The 16,580-nt window shown below is 41.1% G+C and overlaps 1 protein-coding gene across 1 annotated transcript in view; it reads right to left on the bottom strand.

Moving 5' to 3' along the window:
• The window catches only part of IMMP2L (inner mitochondrial membrane peptidase subunit 2), a 761,903-nt gene that overhangs the window by 726,308 nt on the left and 19,015 nt on the right, over positions 1-16,580 (bottom strand). Inside the window, exon 3 of the mRNA XM_004592451.4 lies at positions 1,126-1,262. Coding sequence (XP_004592508.1) covers positions 1,126-1,260 — 135 coding nt within the window. The 5' untranslated portion in view covers positions 1,261-1,262. The remainder of the gene's footprint in view (positions 1-1,125; positions 1,263-16,580) is intronic.

Below are 16,580 nucleotides of genomic sequence, written 5' to 3'. Positions count from 1 at the left end.
CTGTATTAGAGCATATACCTGTAAATTGCTTTTTCTCTGTTTATCCTGCACTGAAATACTTTGGCACTCAAAGTCACTGACCTGTTTGCTTTGAGCTATTGATTCTCTAGGAAGGAATCTGATGGACAGGAGGGTCAGGTGAGAATGGTCTACCCGAAATAAAGTTTAATCATTCGCAGATGATAGAAGTAAACACAAAGGTAGCCCTGCAATAAAGGTTAACCTTCAGTCAAGCAAGACCCACCCTAAGCATCCACAAGCCTTTCTTGATTAGAAGTAAGGATGAGCCCTGATTTTTAATATCTTAATGATAATAAAGAAAGGAAATTCATTCTTACTTCTTGGGATTAGTTTCTAAGTTATTTTAGAAGAATATTCACATAGAACTTTTAGAAATGTCCACTCTAAAGTTCTTCTACTGCAACCTGCAATTAAAATTTTCAATCACCAAAATGCTTAAACAACAAGCTAGAATATGTGGAATCAGTGACTTAGACTTTTCTACAAGCAAAATGTATGCATCAGTAGACTAACTGAGAGGCCAGTGTAAAGTTGTAGTTTTAAATGGTTGGCATTCCATTCTGGAGCCCTGGTTCCAGTTCCTGACTTTTCTGATTCCAATCTAGCTCCCTACTAATGCGCTTGGGAAAGCAATGGAAGATAGCCTCCCTCCCTCTTTCCCAGCCTCCTTCCCCTTTCCTCTCTTTCTGTCCCTCTGCCTTTCAAATAAATAAACAAATCTTATAAAAATAAAAATAGGGTAACTGAATTTCCCCAAACCCATCCTGCAGCTGTACTAATGATTTGGTCATAACAGGATGTTCAACTAGTCATATTCATAGAAAATCATATCATATAGCAAAATTTCTTTAGAATCTTCATTTATAATTCTCAAAACTATACCCAAAACTATCTGATAAATGCTTTTATTCATCCCTCCGTTGGTTATAACACAAAGTTGTATTAGACAAACTTGTAAGGGAATCTAGTAGAATGAAATCTTGTTTGAATACATTGAGACTTATCAGTTCCCAGCACAGAAATAATAACCAGGGGCCCTCGTTCCTGGTGCTTGAGAACCAGTGAGGCCTGTGCTCTAAAGAATGCACTTCGCTCCATTCTCACCTGCATGGATGCACCTTCCACTCTCGCCACACAGGCAACTCGGTCCAAAACAGTCACTGCCACGGGCACTGCCACGAAGAAGCCCTTGCAAAAGGCTTTGAAGTATCTTTTCACCCATCCTTGAGACTGGGCCATACCTGGAAACACGGAGAAAATGAGTATTAAATCAGCCTCAAAAAAAGGAAAAAAGGAAAGATACAAAAGCAGTATGAGAAAAATATAATCTGGAGTACAGGAAACTTGCTTGCATTATTTCTCACACTCCGGTCTATAATAAAAAAAATAATTGACTTAGGGTCTCAAAGGGAATATTGACCATTTGATAATTTCTCCCCACAGAGCAAAGATAACTTAGAATCAAGTTTTCCAGTCCATTTCTGCTATTGACCTCTATGATGGAGACATTTTATGATGCATGTTTTCTACTGTAAGAAGAGCTGTTTCCGGGGCTCGGCAGTGTGGCCTAGTGGCTAAGGTCCTCGCCTTGATCCCATATGGTCGCTGGTTCTAATCCCGGCGGCTACACTCCCTCTCTATCTCTCCTCCTCTCAGTATATCTGACTTTGTAATAAAAATAAAATAAATCTTAAAAAAAAAAAAAAAAGAAGAGCTGTTTCCATGGGATCTGTAGTTGCCGGCCTGAAGACAGCTTCCCAGATTTCCTATGACCCTGACCCGGTCTGGCCAAAGCCATATGTACAGGAATTATATTTGTCTAGGTTGCGCCTATAAAAGGAACATGTCCTCCCCTTTCCATTACCCCCTCTGTAACTACAGTATAACAATGTGGTTTTAGGAGTAGCAGTAGCCATCTAATGAACGAATAGAAGGTTCCTGGGTCTCCAACACAATGGCAGCACCATAACTGCCCTGCTCTGCTTATATTCAGATTTTTCAAAGATAAATATACCACTTTCTCTCTTATTTACATTGCTAAAACAATGGAAGATGAAAGTGGAGGAGGGCTTGAGGAGGCTGGGGAGGGGGCATCACTGCATGTGAATCCATATAATTATATAATTACCAATCCCCACGTAGCACTGTAACCATGTAACCAGATGATTAATTTTCAGATTTTGTAGAGACCAGGATTATCTCACACAGTCAAAAACAAAATAGTGAAGAATCAAGATCTGTTATCCCAACAGACCAAATGGAACCAAACACAGTCCCACAGATAAAGAATATCTGGCTGGATAATACATTATCATTTTGTTGGCTGTCTTAGTCAGACAAGCTCCCTATGCTATCGAGACAGGAACAAGTGGATCAGGAAAACAATGAACCAGGGTTAAGGGACGAGGCGGGTTTGATAGGCAGAGGTTTCCTGACCTCTTCTTCTTTCTTAGGATGTGATCAGAGAAAATCAGAAATTCTTCAATACCTCATGATGTTTACCCAGCCCAGGTCAGTTTGCTGTTAAGATGATCTACTATTAGTTGCCATCTTAAAAGCAGGCCCAAAAGAGCCCAGAAATGCAATTCATGCACCTGGTGTAAAAACAAACAAACAAAAAACAAAAAACATATAACATGACAAGGTTTGGGCTTTGTTTTTGGTCCCCAAAAGTCACATCCCCAATAAGAGCATTGTTGTAAAAATATTTTTACATAAATGAAAAGAAGCATAAAAATAAAACAGACCCAAGAGCATGGTTGGGGGGAGGGCAGCGGGAAGGCATAATCAATATATTCAGGAAGAAAAAGGAGAGGAAGGAATAAAGCAGTGAAATACAAAAGCACAGAAAACTATGGTAAAATTCTTTCTAGATCTCATTTCTGAAGTTTTTACTTAGCGAACTCTGTAATCCAACCTTGAAATGCAAGGCATATGAGAAAGAGTGTGACCACCTATATGGCACACTAATTGGCACTTACAGAGCCAACATCAAAAAGTTCCATCAAAGACCCCATTTTTCAGTTTATTTTGGAGGAATGCTTCCTTTTGAAGACTCGCGTGAGCAAGCATAATGTAGTATAAAGGAAGTCACAATTTCGCTGATCCTGATGAGGCAAGAGGTACCCTTATACGATGACTTTCAAACTTTTTCGATCACATCCCACTTGAAGAAACATGTTTTAAAATAGTAACGCAGTACTTACTCAGGTGCACAGATTTGTTCAACAAAAGCAATAACTGAAACATTGTTTTTCATAAAAACTGCCAGTTACAACTCACTCAATTAATTGTTATGGCCCACTCAATGCTCTGGATCTGTATTTGTATCTAAACCAACCTATAATATACTCCAACCACTAATTCCCTCTTAATCTTCCATGTGTCTGAGAAAAACGATGAACAGCAATCTGAATTGATTGCTTCTTAATGACCTACAGTAATAGACACCCGTGCGGGTTACATGTATTCATGTAAGAAATAAAAAATCAGTATTTCTTTTTTACAACTTTTCAATATACATTGCACATGTCATAACATTCACTCAAACCAGTAATGTCTAACATCTCACTGAAATAACTGTAGCTGCAGATTAGCTCTATAAAACATGGTCAAGACATGTTTTAATTCTAACTCATATACTGACTGTAATCTTGATAGAAATTGCTTATGAGTTCCCACATCTGGTACCAAGAAATGTGTCTGACCCAGGGTGCTGAATGCCTCTGTGAACTACCTCAAAACCACACTCCTAAAATCATAACCTTGCCTGGCATGTTTCTCTGTTTCATACCAATCTTTATGTGACCCTTCCAGAAAAGCACATCTTCTCTTCAATGGCATTTCTCAACTGGAATCAAAACATCTTTCTTAGCATCTGTATCTCCAGGGATCTAACCCATTTCTTCAGTGGACTGTTGAAACCAGGCCCCACTTAACACAAAGGAAACAGCAATCAGCTCTTCATTTTCTCCTTGTCTCATTTGACTAAGTTCAAGGCTGTGGGTTAGGTGCTGGTGATGCAACAGAAAGCAAATAGATGCGACTCTGGCTGTCAGAGTTACAGTGAAACAAGAGCTTCCAACAAAGATGAGGTTTTAAAAAGGGACTTAACCCCTGAAGCAAGCAAGTCTGTTGATCAGAAAATAAACAAGAAATCCCAAAAGAAATTACATTTGAGGCGAGACCTGAACACAAGCCAAAGGAGTAGCATACGTGGAGACAAAGGCACAAAATAAAATGTTGACTACCTAAGACATCAGAAGTCCTGTGCGGAAGCTGCATAAACAAAATGTGCTGGTAGCTTCCAATTCAATCACCGTTTTGCTTCCTAGTTATCAAGCAAAAATGCTGAGTACTGAGGATATAAAGATGTATAATTTTGAAAAACTAACATTTTTCCATGTAAACTTGTGTAGGCATAGAATTTTTAAATGGAATATTATTTGTATAATTATCTAATAAACACTGTATGTCATCCATCTGCATAATTATTAACATACAAAGAAAGAGGAAAGTAGACTAATCAACACACTAATAGTCATTCTAATGCTGGGAATGGCAACGACTACTTTCTTCTGTGAACTCTGGCTAATATACATTTTCAGAAGGAAAAAGCTGCTCCCTGCCCTAAGAAGTCACTCCTAGGTAGAAGCCATGTGAGGCAACACTAGTCTTGATCTCTTTCCCATCACAATAAACAACCCATATCTTTTCAGGCAAATCTATGCAGCCCTGAGTACAAAGCACACCGAGAAAAATATTTTCTGTTTCACAGCAATATATTTAACTAGTACGATGCTTTCCCCTAAGACTATTTATTTGAAATGCAGAGCAACACCATACAGATCTCCCATCCACTGACTGGTTGAGTACTGAAATGCCTGCAAAAGCCAGGGCTGTGCCAGGATGAAGCCAGGAGCCCACAACTCCAACCTTATCTCCCACACATGTGACAGGGCCCAATTACTTGGATCACCATTCACAACCTTCCCAGGCACCTTACAGGAAACTACATCAGAAGCAAAGCAGGCAGAACTCAAAGCAGCACCCAGTATGGGATGCCAGAGTTGCAAGCAGCATCTTAACCAGCTGTGCATCCCTAGTGCAATGTCTTTATGTAGCCAGTGCAGGTCATGAAAGAGGACTGTGTGGTTCTGAAAATTCCTTGAGAATTCTCTAAAACGTCTGCTACTTTTATGATTGCAGCCTTGCTTCAAAGTGTAAGTGTTCCTGTTTGTTGTGCTCTGTATGCAAGGACCTCTCACAACACAGCTAGAAATATATACAGGATACGAATTGGGAATGCTTTCAAATACGGTGATGCCACAGTAATCCCAGGTACATGTATTAACATAAGTTGGGCTAAATTTACATTCCCATAAGTCTGAGCCTTTATTCATTAAGGCAAGTGTGTGTTCTCCCACATGCTCCTATGCTAGTTCATCACTGCAGACTCAGGAGAGTGCATGGTCAAGAGTCAGGAACCCTCACCACAGCTGCTGGTATGACTAGGAAGTCATTCTGGGCCTCGGTTTCCTCATCTGGAACCAGAAGGATGCTGGATTTGATTCCTGAGGTTTTTCCAGTTTCAATAATTTTCATCTATAGAACTTTTCATTTTTTTTTAACTTGTTTCCCAGAATCTTGACAGGTACAAAGATCATCTCAGTTACATTAATCGACAAAAAAACACAAAAAACATAAATGGCATTTTAGGTTGAAGACTTTATAAGATTTGAAATGAAAAGGCTGTTTTATTAAAACAACTGGCTAAAGGGGGTTGACAGAAAACAAACTGGGACCAAGGTAAATCGTATAAAAAGGACCGGGTGGGGCTTCTCCCTCAATATCCCCCTTTACCTCAGATACACGATGGAAACAATATGGGCATAATAGTATTACCCACTTCCCTATACCCCCTGAACCTTTTTTTTTTAACCGCAATTAATTATGTAAAGATTGTCAACAACAATACAATAAAATTTTTTAAAAAAGGACATATGAAATATACATGAAGGGGCTCACGCCATAGCATAGTATCTTACGTTTATGCCTGTGTCACCAGCATCCCATTTGCACAGGCACTGGTTCTAGTCCTGCCTGCTCCAATTCCAACCCAGCTCCCTGCTTATGGTCTGGGAACGCAATGGACCAGGACAACTCAGATCCATGGGCCCCTGCGCCCACATGGGAGACCCAAAGCTGGCTGCATCACACTGCAACATGTCTCATACCACAAAGCCGGGACAAATACTTTTCAACTGAGATTATCAAGAACCAGGTTGGGGCATGGTGCAGTACCCTAGTGGCTAAAGTCCTTGTCCATGGAGTGCTTCTACATCTTATTAGATCTTACTTGAGGTAGTAGAGATATTTTTGCTGTTATTGCCTTTTACGCATTTCTCAAACTCCTTCATTTCACAAAATTAAGCCCTGAATATTATAAGGAAAATGGGGCTGGACTAGATCATTTTAAACCAGTGAAATTTTGCACAAATAAACAAACAAAAGACCTAACAAAACAGCAGTCACAATAAAAACAACACCCAGGGCCCATCGTGGTAGTCCTCATCTTGCAGGTGCCAAGATCCCATATAGGTGCTAGTTCTAATCCCAGCAGTCTCATTCCCATCCAGCTCCCTGCTTGTGGCCTGGAAAAGCAGTCGAGGATGACCCAAAGCCTTAGGACCCTGCATCCGTGTGGGAGATCCGAAAGAGGCTCTGGGCTCCTGGCTTCAGATAGACTCAGGTCCAGCCGTTGCGGTTGCTTTGGGAGTGAATCATCGAACAGAAGATCTTCCTCTCTGTTTCTCTTTCTCTCTGTATAATTGACTTTCCAATAAAATATTTAAAATCTTAAAAGAAGAAGCAGCAGCAGCAGCAGGTTGGGGATGTGCCAGTCTATTAGCAAGTAGATCCTGCCAAAGGACAATAGAGGAAGAAAAAGTAGAAGCAACCCTGTGATCAAGGCACTAGCAGTCACAGAACAGAAGGCTCAATACTGTCCCGTCCTCCCTGAATTGTAAAGGACATCTGCATTTCATGATAACAAGCCTGCTGAAAGCTTCCAACTACCACTTAAAAACCAAAGAAGACACACACACACAGAGAAAAACAGGAACACATCTAGGTCCAGTCAACCAAACTCCAAATTGTAAAGCCCAATGATACAGACAATCTGTATGGACTGTGGAAGAGTCATTCAGATGAGCAAGTGTTTTGTTTATACCTTAAACGTTCAAAATGACCACAACAAAATGCACCAAATTCCTATTTCCTCTGGTATAATCTTGCAAGTAATAACAATGTGGTACTTAAATCATCACTACCAAAAAGGGAATAATTTTATCAGTGACCCCATTCTTCTAACAACTGTTCTACTAGTCATATAGGTTCAAAACACAGTTCCTGAGAAAAATGTTCGCTAACACAATAAGTACACTTGGTCCATTGCTAAGGTACTTAAACTAGAAACATATATATTTATATATATATGTATATATATATATATTTAAAAGGTGGGTTACACAGAAAGATGGAGAGGCAGAGGAAGAGAATTATTTCATCCATGGATTCACTCCCCAAATGGTTGCAACAGCCAAAGCTGTGCCATACCAAAGCCAGGAGTCAAGATCTTCTTTTGGGTCTCCTAAGTGAGTGCACGGTCCCAAAGGCTGCTTTCTCAGGTCGTAAGTAGAGAGCTGGTGCAAGAACCAGTACCACTATGAGACATGCTGGCATCACAGAGATTTAGCCTACTATGCCATGGAGCCAGCCCCTAACACTACTTATTTAAAATAACAGAGAGAAGGTGGATGACAGAGAAAGAAAGAGACAGACAGAGGCAACAGAAAGAAATCTATCCACTCATCCACTCCCCAAATACCAGCTACAGCCAGAGTTAGGACAGGCCAAAGCCAGAAGCCAGAAATTGCAACGAGGTCTCCCATGTGGGTGTCAGGAATTCTACCATTTCATCCATCATCCATCATCCACTACAACAGGAGACTGTTGGATCAAGAAATGTGAAGTATCCTAAACTCAAGCCAGACACCCCAATATGGGATGCAGGCAGACCAGGTTATGGCTTAACACACTGAGCCATGACACATTTCCCAAGTTATTCATTTAAATAAGCTTTCAGTTTCTGTTGAAATCATATTTTCCACCTGGTGTATAACATCTAAGAGTAGAAGCTTCTTGATGACCTCAGCTACTTCACAGTCCACATTTTTACTTCATCATGCATTTTGAATTCACCTACAGTCATTCGTGAGCTTACTGACATCTTTTTGTTGCTTTTTAATTTTTTATTTTGAATTTTTGAATTTCATGGTACAGTTTCACTGAGTCTGCGATTCCTTCCCCCCAGCAAATCCCTACCCCGATTGATTTTCTCCATGTTGTTACAATAGTATAGTCCTTTATAAACAGTCATGATTCCATCAGCCTGTTATTTAAGTATGCCCTGACATTACTGGTACAACGTCAGACAGTCCAGCATCCCATTGTCTACACGTGTCCAACAGTTTCTTTGGGAGTCCATCTTTGATTTGGAAGCAGGAATGCATAATGCATTGTATCCCCACTTCTGGATATGGTACTCTCTATTACTCCATCACTATATAGTCCCTTAAATCACAAGCCACGAAATAAGGTCAATAACTGGTATGAATTAGAACAAAAACAACAACAAAATTACAGCACCATGGATTCAAAAAAACGTACCACTGAATAACCAACGCATAGGTAATGAAAAGAAAACACATTTACTGACATTCCAGCCAGCACAAAATCACCAACCGCTTATCCATAGCAACCAGGTGACTACAATACATCTGAAATCATCCTAATTATGCAAATCATTTACAAATTATATGGGAAGGCTTGAAGATAAGAGGAAAATAATAACTTATAAAGTAGTACTTCTATAAAATGTAAATTTCTAGCCACAATAAGAAGTCAAAGGGAAACCTACCAAACTATAAGTATCAGAGAGTCTAAGAGCAGGGATCCAAGTGAGTCTGCCTTGCAATTTCTGGATCATTTAATACATAGTTTTCAATCTGCTACTGTGTACGAAGGGACAAACTCATGACACAGAACAAGCCAGCAGAGTCCTCGCCCACATATATTTTCATTTTTCATCCTTCCAACATTTGTATCTATTTCATTCTAGACACTATACTAAGACACTAAAAAGATCAACCCACAATTCCAAAAACTGGTTCTTGTCCCTAGTACAATCTCATTAGAAGCAGTAGATAACTGCACATAATTGAGCAATTCTTCTCCGGGGAACTCCAAGAATGGCTGGTAACAAGCCGACTCTGCAAACAGGGCTTGATGAGCAAACAGGAGGCATTCAGAGACAACTGATGAAAAAAGAACACTCTTCATTCCACTGGAAGTCAAGTTTGGGAAATAAACTACAGAAATCAAGACGTAAAAACTTCCAGGGGCTTCATGTTCGTTGCATACTACAATAATGCGAAACTTTGGCAAGGTATTACACAAACAGGGACTTGGGAGTCTTTAGAATAGCAACTTGGTATCAAATTCTTCACTGTTCGACTAATCTGACTTAGCATTTCTCACTCAAAAATTCTGAAGTACCAAAATAAGAGGGAAAAAAATGAAGAAAAGCCAAAAAGAAAAAATACAGGGAGGATGGGTAAAATTGACTACAACTTGTGCCATACTCTGCCAGATATCCAGCAAAAACACAGGCACACTGATGAAAAGCAGTAAAAATCGGCACACACACAGAGTCTTTTACCTTGACCTGAAACTGAATGTCTCACTGAGATAATTGATGATCATCTGGATACCAAGAGATTAAAACTGGTCTATTCTATTTTAAGTCAGAAACGTGTGAAAGAAAATGAATTTCAAAGTCATACCCTGGGACAACTGTACAGAAATAAAACACTGCCCAGGGGAGTGCTAATTATAGCGCAGCATGCTAGGCTGCTGCTCTGGAACACCTGCATCCTATATGAGAATGCTGGTTCAAGTCCCAACTCCTCTTCTTTCGATGCAGCATCCTGTTAATGTTCCTCGGAAGACAGCAGATGCTGCCCCAAACACATGTGCACCCGTCAACCATCCGGAAGACTCAGATGAAGTTCAGGACTCCTAGTTTCAGTCTGGTCCAATCCCTACTGTTACATGCATGTGGGCAGTCAGACAGTGATTGGCAATATCTTTCACCCTCATCGTAACTGTTTTCAAATTCTCTCTTTTCTTACTTTACCTTTAAGTAAATAAATCATAGTGTCATGAAAGCAATTAGGAGAAATGGTATTGTGATGCAGTGTAATATGCCACCACCCTGCAACACCGTCATCCCATAAGGGCACCAGTTCAAATCCCAACTGCTCCCTCTTGAGAGACCCAAATGGAATTCCGTCTGGGCTTTTGGCCTTGGCCTGGTACAGCCCTCACCACTGCAGTCACTTGAGCGGGGGGAAGGCAAAGGCAGTTAGAAGGGGAGTTGAGAGGCAAACCACCAAACAGGTGACATGGGCATAAGCCCAGAGACCATCTTCTACTGCCTTCCCAGGTATATTAGGAAGGAGCCGGGTCAGAAGCTGAGCAGCCAGCAAACAATGAACACATCCACTGTGTGTGTGTGTGTGTGTGTGTGTGTGTGTAAGCCATTTGTAGGAAGGAAAAAAAGTAAACCACCTATAAAACTACATGCAAATACATTATATGAAACATTAAAGAACAAAGGCCAGGTCACCATCAATTGAAGATATTTTCTTTAGCCATGTCTAAAGAAAATGGCAATAACAGCTCAGAAAACAGTAACTGAAACAAGGATGTCTTCCACATGACCCATATAACAAGACAGGAGAAAACTTCTGCTCAATCAGATAAATTAAAACAAATGCCTAAAAATGCGGGTGTGGGGATCAAAACTAAGAAATGCTATTAAGACGAAGAAGATAAGAAATAGATAATATTCAGAGCCTTAGAAGAGGAAGAAAAACAAACAAGAAGAATATTAGAAAGTAGATACAAGGCAGCACAGCAATGGGGAACGACCCTAGAAAGACCGTAAGTCACAGTGCCATCATCAAGAATGCCGTCTGCCCACCTTCTTTCCTGGAAACCTCACATTCTCGCTTCCTGGCCACTCCTCATAGCCACCCTGAGGCTGCCCTGCTTTAGACTGGTGTAAGGGTTTCATCGGGGCACAACAGTGAGTGGGACAGACACTTTGGAAGCAAACAAGCCCCCAAGGCCTCGGGACAAATCCTATCCTGGCCCTTTCATGCTTCAAAATTTTGCTTTCTTTACCAGAAGACAAGTGCCTGTACGTGAATATAACACATCAAATCAAATTCACATCAAGAGAGAAGGACCAACAGCCTGGCACTTCTTTAGGCTGGAGGTTGGGAAGGAGGAATCTGGAGATTTCTGTAAACAGCCAGGGTCAGTAGGTCCTGAAGGGACTGAGACTAATGGAGAAGGTCACAAAGAGGTGGTGGACTACAAAATACACAAAATAAACCAACAAACTTACAGCCAGCACAGCGACTGTTAACTATTCTCCAAACAACAATAAATATAAAACTCAGGAACACAGACTCTCACAGAAGGAAAGCACATTAAGGCTCTGATCAGTCTGTCAAAAAAAGAAAACCTGTCCAAGGGATGGGCAGAAGACTTGGAAGGCAGCCCATGGCCCATGTACAGCAGCTGCAAGTCCGCAGGGTGCTCCACCAGCCGTGGCACAGGCTCAGTGCTGGATCAAGAAGCATGATTTAAGGCAAGAGTAAGGAGAATAAACTCCTCAGGAATGGGTGAGGCTATCAGTTATGGAACTTATAATTAAGTGCCAAGTGCATGCACACACTTGTTGAAATGGCAACAAAGGCCAAGCTAGAAACAAATACAGCCAAGAGGTCACAGCACCAAGCAGCTCAGACTGGGCAGCCTGGAGACTCAGGCAGATGGAACGCAGCACTCTCTAGACTCGAGTGTCGGCTGCACACACAGACAGGATTATAAGAGCCTGTAGTGAGTGGTACAGCATGTGGAGCTGAGATGTCATTGGGATGGGTATCTACACATAAATGCCTTCTTCTGAGTTTTGCATACTAGCCTATATATCAGCCTATAGAATGGACCTTCAGAAAAGCTCAAGGACAATGCTTATTATGAAAAAAAAAATCAGAAAATCATTGTACCAAAATAAACTTCAATTCGATTTTCTACAAACTTTTAAAGAATGTTTAAGATATCAGTGAAATTTCAACAACATGCAACACTCTTAAGTTATTAGATGTCTCTCAATAAAATATTCAACATTACTCATAGAGGCGCACATTTCTAAAATGGTATTTTGCTGTCAGAAGCAGATATCTGCCATGAAATAGATGATCCCTACTAAACAATTTTAAAAGGCCATCAGAACTGGATGAAATAGGTAAATTAAGATGTTTCCAGGGTTTTAGCAATAGTAATTGCTTAATATTAGTTAATTTTGTTATTTCTTTCTACATACCAGAACAGTGAAAGGCACCAGCTGTCAAACATAGAGGATAATGGTATCATGTGACACTATCAGAGCTGGGCCAACCCAAAGTCGCAACCCATGAACTCCCATCCAGATCTCCTGAGTGGCAAGGACCCAAGCACTTGGTCCATTGTCCACTCCTTTTCCAGGGTACATTAATGGAACACACAGATATCAAATCACCACTCTGAGATGCCAGTATTGCAAATGTCAGCCTAATTCACTGTGCCACAACTCCAACCCCATATTCCAAATATAGCATCTTTATTCTCCTTCCCTATCGGTAGCCTACACTGGGTGACTTGTTTCTACCTAACAGTATGACACAGGTAACAGTGTGTAATCTCAGAGGCTAATCACAGAATGGAGTGCTTCTTCCAGGCTCTTCCTCAAGTTTCTTCAAGTAGTGTTTCTTTAAACTCAGTGCACCTGGTCAAGGAATGGCCAGCCCAGCACAAACCCTCCCCACCCTGCCAATAGTCAGTGACCAGCATTAGCCAGGTGAGCCAGCCACCTGCAGAGCAAATCCTCCAGTCTCAGGCAAATCTTCTGAGGGTGGTGGCTCATGTTGAAACCATAACTTCAACAAGAATACAGCCACCCTGCACCAGAGCAGCACAGTCGAGCTGCTCCCAAACTTCTGAGTCATGCAAAGCAGGATGGATAGCAAATGGCTGAGCCACTATGTTGTAGGGGAATTTCTTTTTCAGAAAATAACTAGTACTCATACAATGCTGAACCCAGAGAAATACACAGGAACCCAAGGAAACTTGGAGAAAATTGGATAGGATAAAAAAGACATTTCATATTGAGAGGAAAGGGAGTTGAATTAACAAATGATGTTGAAACAACTCAACACTTTGAAAGGGGAAAAAAACAAACTGAATATGCATTTAACTCATAAGAAGAAAATAAATTCCAGAAAAATCAAACACTAAATACTAAATAAAAATGCAATTTGAGACTGGCCCACCCATGGCTGTTACAGCCACTGGGGGAATAAGCCAGCAGATAAAAGATTTTTTTCCATCTATTCTCTTTCTCTCTGCCTCTCTGCCTCTCAAATTACTTTTTTTTTAATAAAATCAAAACAAACCATAAATAAGACCATCAGTGGGACATAAAAAAACATAATATATTAATTATAAATATGAAGTATCTCTAAAACAACATAATCATTATACACTGCAGGAAAAAAAGTGAAAGTTCCAACAGAAAAAAAAAGGATAAAAAGCATGAAAAACATTTTTTGAAAGTAACATACACATAATAACATTCAACCACACTGCTAAGAAAAACTACAAATACAATCAGAATAGATTACATTTTAGCCTGACAAGACTGCCAGAGATTTTTTTAAACAATGGGAAACAACAGATCCTCTTTTGATTTCCCTCAATGTACATGGACACAACCTTTCTTGATACAAGAAAGGTGACACTGTGATCCAACTGGTGCATAAACTGCCTGTTAGCTTTCTTTCACCACAAACCCAAAAGCCAGACCCAATAGGTCACTCAAGGAGGTCTTTATTTCAGCGAGGGAGGTAGCCGGGGGACAGGGAGAAAGCAGGAGCAGACAGAGAGAAGAGCAAAGGAGAGAGACAGAGGGGGAGAAGAGAGAGAACGAAGGGAAGAGGCACCTTTACAACCCCCAGGTGGGTCTGGGGAGTGTGGGTCAGGGATTGGCACATGCGGCTGTAGGTGGGTCTGGGGAGTGTGGGTCAGGGATTGGCACATGCGGCTGTAGGTGGACACCAGGGATAAATGCCTCAGGGGATTAGTGGAGCACAGGGTTTGAACCTGAAGGTCACTAAGCTTACTTAGGCCGGTGGACCTACAGGGGATTTACAGAACTGCTGGGTTAGACATTCAAAGCATTCAAGGTGGCACTGAGTCTAGGATGGCGGGGTCAGGATGGGGGAACGTTGAAGTCACTCCTTACACCGCCTTCAAATGCACAAACACCACTGCTAGAATTGTTTTTATAGATGCAAAGATCTGACCAAGGACTTTCAATGCACCAGTGAGACCTACTTGAAGTTCTGAACTTCTGTTGCTGAAATTCAGAAGTGACCCAGAGGGTGGAAGGTCTCTTTCTCTTTCTTTCTCTCTCTCTCTCCTTTTTTCCCTTCTTCTCTCCCTCACAGTCTATATCTTCCAAATAATAAACTTTGAAAAAAAAGTCAATTCAATATTTTTTCTACATAATTTCTCAAAAAATGTTCTGAGTTAGTTTTTTACTATCCTTTGATTATTACACCTGCTATACAATTTTAAATAAATTGGGGAGAAGCCGACATTGTAGCAGAGCAAGTTAAGCCTCCACATGTGATGCCTACATCTGATATGGGCACCACTTCCCATTCAGATCCCTGCATGTGCACCTGGGAAAGCAGCAAAACAAGGGCCGAACGCTAGGGCCCCTGCACCCACTAGAGAGACCCAGAAGAAGCTGCTGGGTCCTGGTTTGGGCCTGGCCCAGGTTTAGCCATGTGGAGAATGAACCAGAGATATAAGATACCTCTGTCTTTTTTTCTGTAACTGCCTTTCAAATAACTAAATAAATCTCTGAAGGAATGATTTGGGAAGTAGTAATGTGAGGAGTCAGATGGGAAAATAGGCAGCTAGACTCTCTGGTCCCTGGTAAAGTCACCTTTTAAAAATGTAAAGCCATGTTTCTCCCCATTTCTTACCCTTCTAAGAGCACGTCCCTCCCCTGGAGGAAGAACAAATGGGCAGAAACAACATATCAATTCTGTCATAACAAAAGCAAGGAGACATAGCCCATACTAATCCAATCTCGGTTACCATCAAAAATTCGGTCCCTGAGTTCTCAGCGTATTATCAGAATGAGAGAAGGAAGCCACTGGTCCCACCCTTCCCATGTCCTTCAGCTCTGAAAGAGGTGCTAGACATTGCTGCCCATTGTGAATGAGTTTTTTCTTTTCTTTCTGCCGTTTGGGTGACTCATGTGAACGCCCTCCCTGAGATCATGCATAAAACACACCATTTCCACCACATCCACCACCTGCTTTGGAGTCCCCTCCAGTCGCCATGTCAGGAGCCCTCTCTCCCTTTCTTAAATAAACAGTGCTTTGCAAACTAGAGTAGTCCACATTAAAATTCTTCTTTCCTGTGAGACAAAAAACAAGGTTGCTGCCATGCTTCACATCCAATCCCTGCCAACAGTTTTAAAACATAAAGCTTGTGAATGTAAGGACTATTTAAACATAGTGTTTCGTTAAGCATATTAATCTAATGTACAATGATTACTCTCTTGCAGATGGGTCAAGAAAGAGCCAACACTGAAGTTATCTGAGCCTAAAGGACATGTTGGGAGGAGCAGGGAAATCATCACGTGCAGAAACACATACACACTCAGACTCAGCATCACTTTGGTGGGTAAACGTCTACTGAATACCTGCTATGTGCCAGGCATCCACCAGTTCTAAGCAATGAAGAGGTATCTGTGTGCCTATATAGACACGGAACATTACAGTGTTCCTGTGAATTCTTATAGCCTTGCCATAAGCCTAAGAGGAACATCAAAGCAAAATAAAGAAGGATACATTTTATAGAAGAGAGCAGCAATCCCGAGGGTGTTACGAGAAGAAAAACCATTCAGTGTTCTTTCTTCTCTGATCCTACTATGTAAATTGACTGCTCCACACAAACATCTGCTCCCACAGTTTTCATGGTATTCAGAGAAATTGCCCTCTCTTGAAAGACACAAAACATCCTAACTTCTACCTGCTCAGAAAAATTCTTCACAAAGTCCCCATTTCCATTAGCACAAGGACAGGCTGCTTAGACGTGAACATGCAAAGCTCACAATGACCAGATCCCCGGGCCCATCATTCCCACTTCCACCAGCACATCAGGCACCCTCAGGGTAAGGTGAGAAGCAAACAGTCTGTCATCTCTTCTGGAAACCTTAGTGAGCATTCCAACGCACCATGGGTCCTCCTCTGCCTCAGAACTCGGCTGACTCTCACTAGCCACACTCTTGGTGGCCACCCAGTCTT

The sequence above is a fragment of the Ochotona princeps genome, chromosome 25 (assembly GCF_030435755.1).
Source record: "Ochotona princeps isolate mOchPri1 chromosome 25, mOchPri1.hap1, whole genome shotgun sequence".
Lineage (NCBI taxonomy): Eukaryota > Metazoa > Chordata > Mammalia > Lagomorpha > Ochotonidae > Ochotona > Ochotona princeps.
This window is presented reverse-complemented; position numbering and strand designations above follow the sequence as displayed.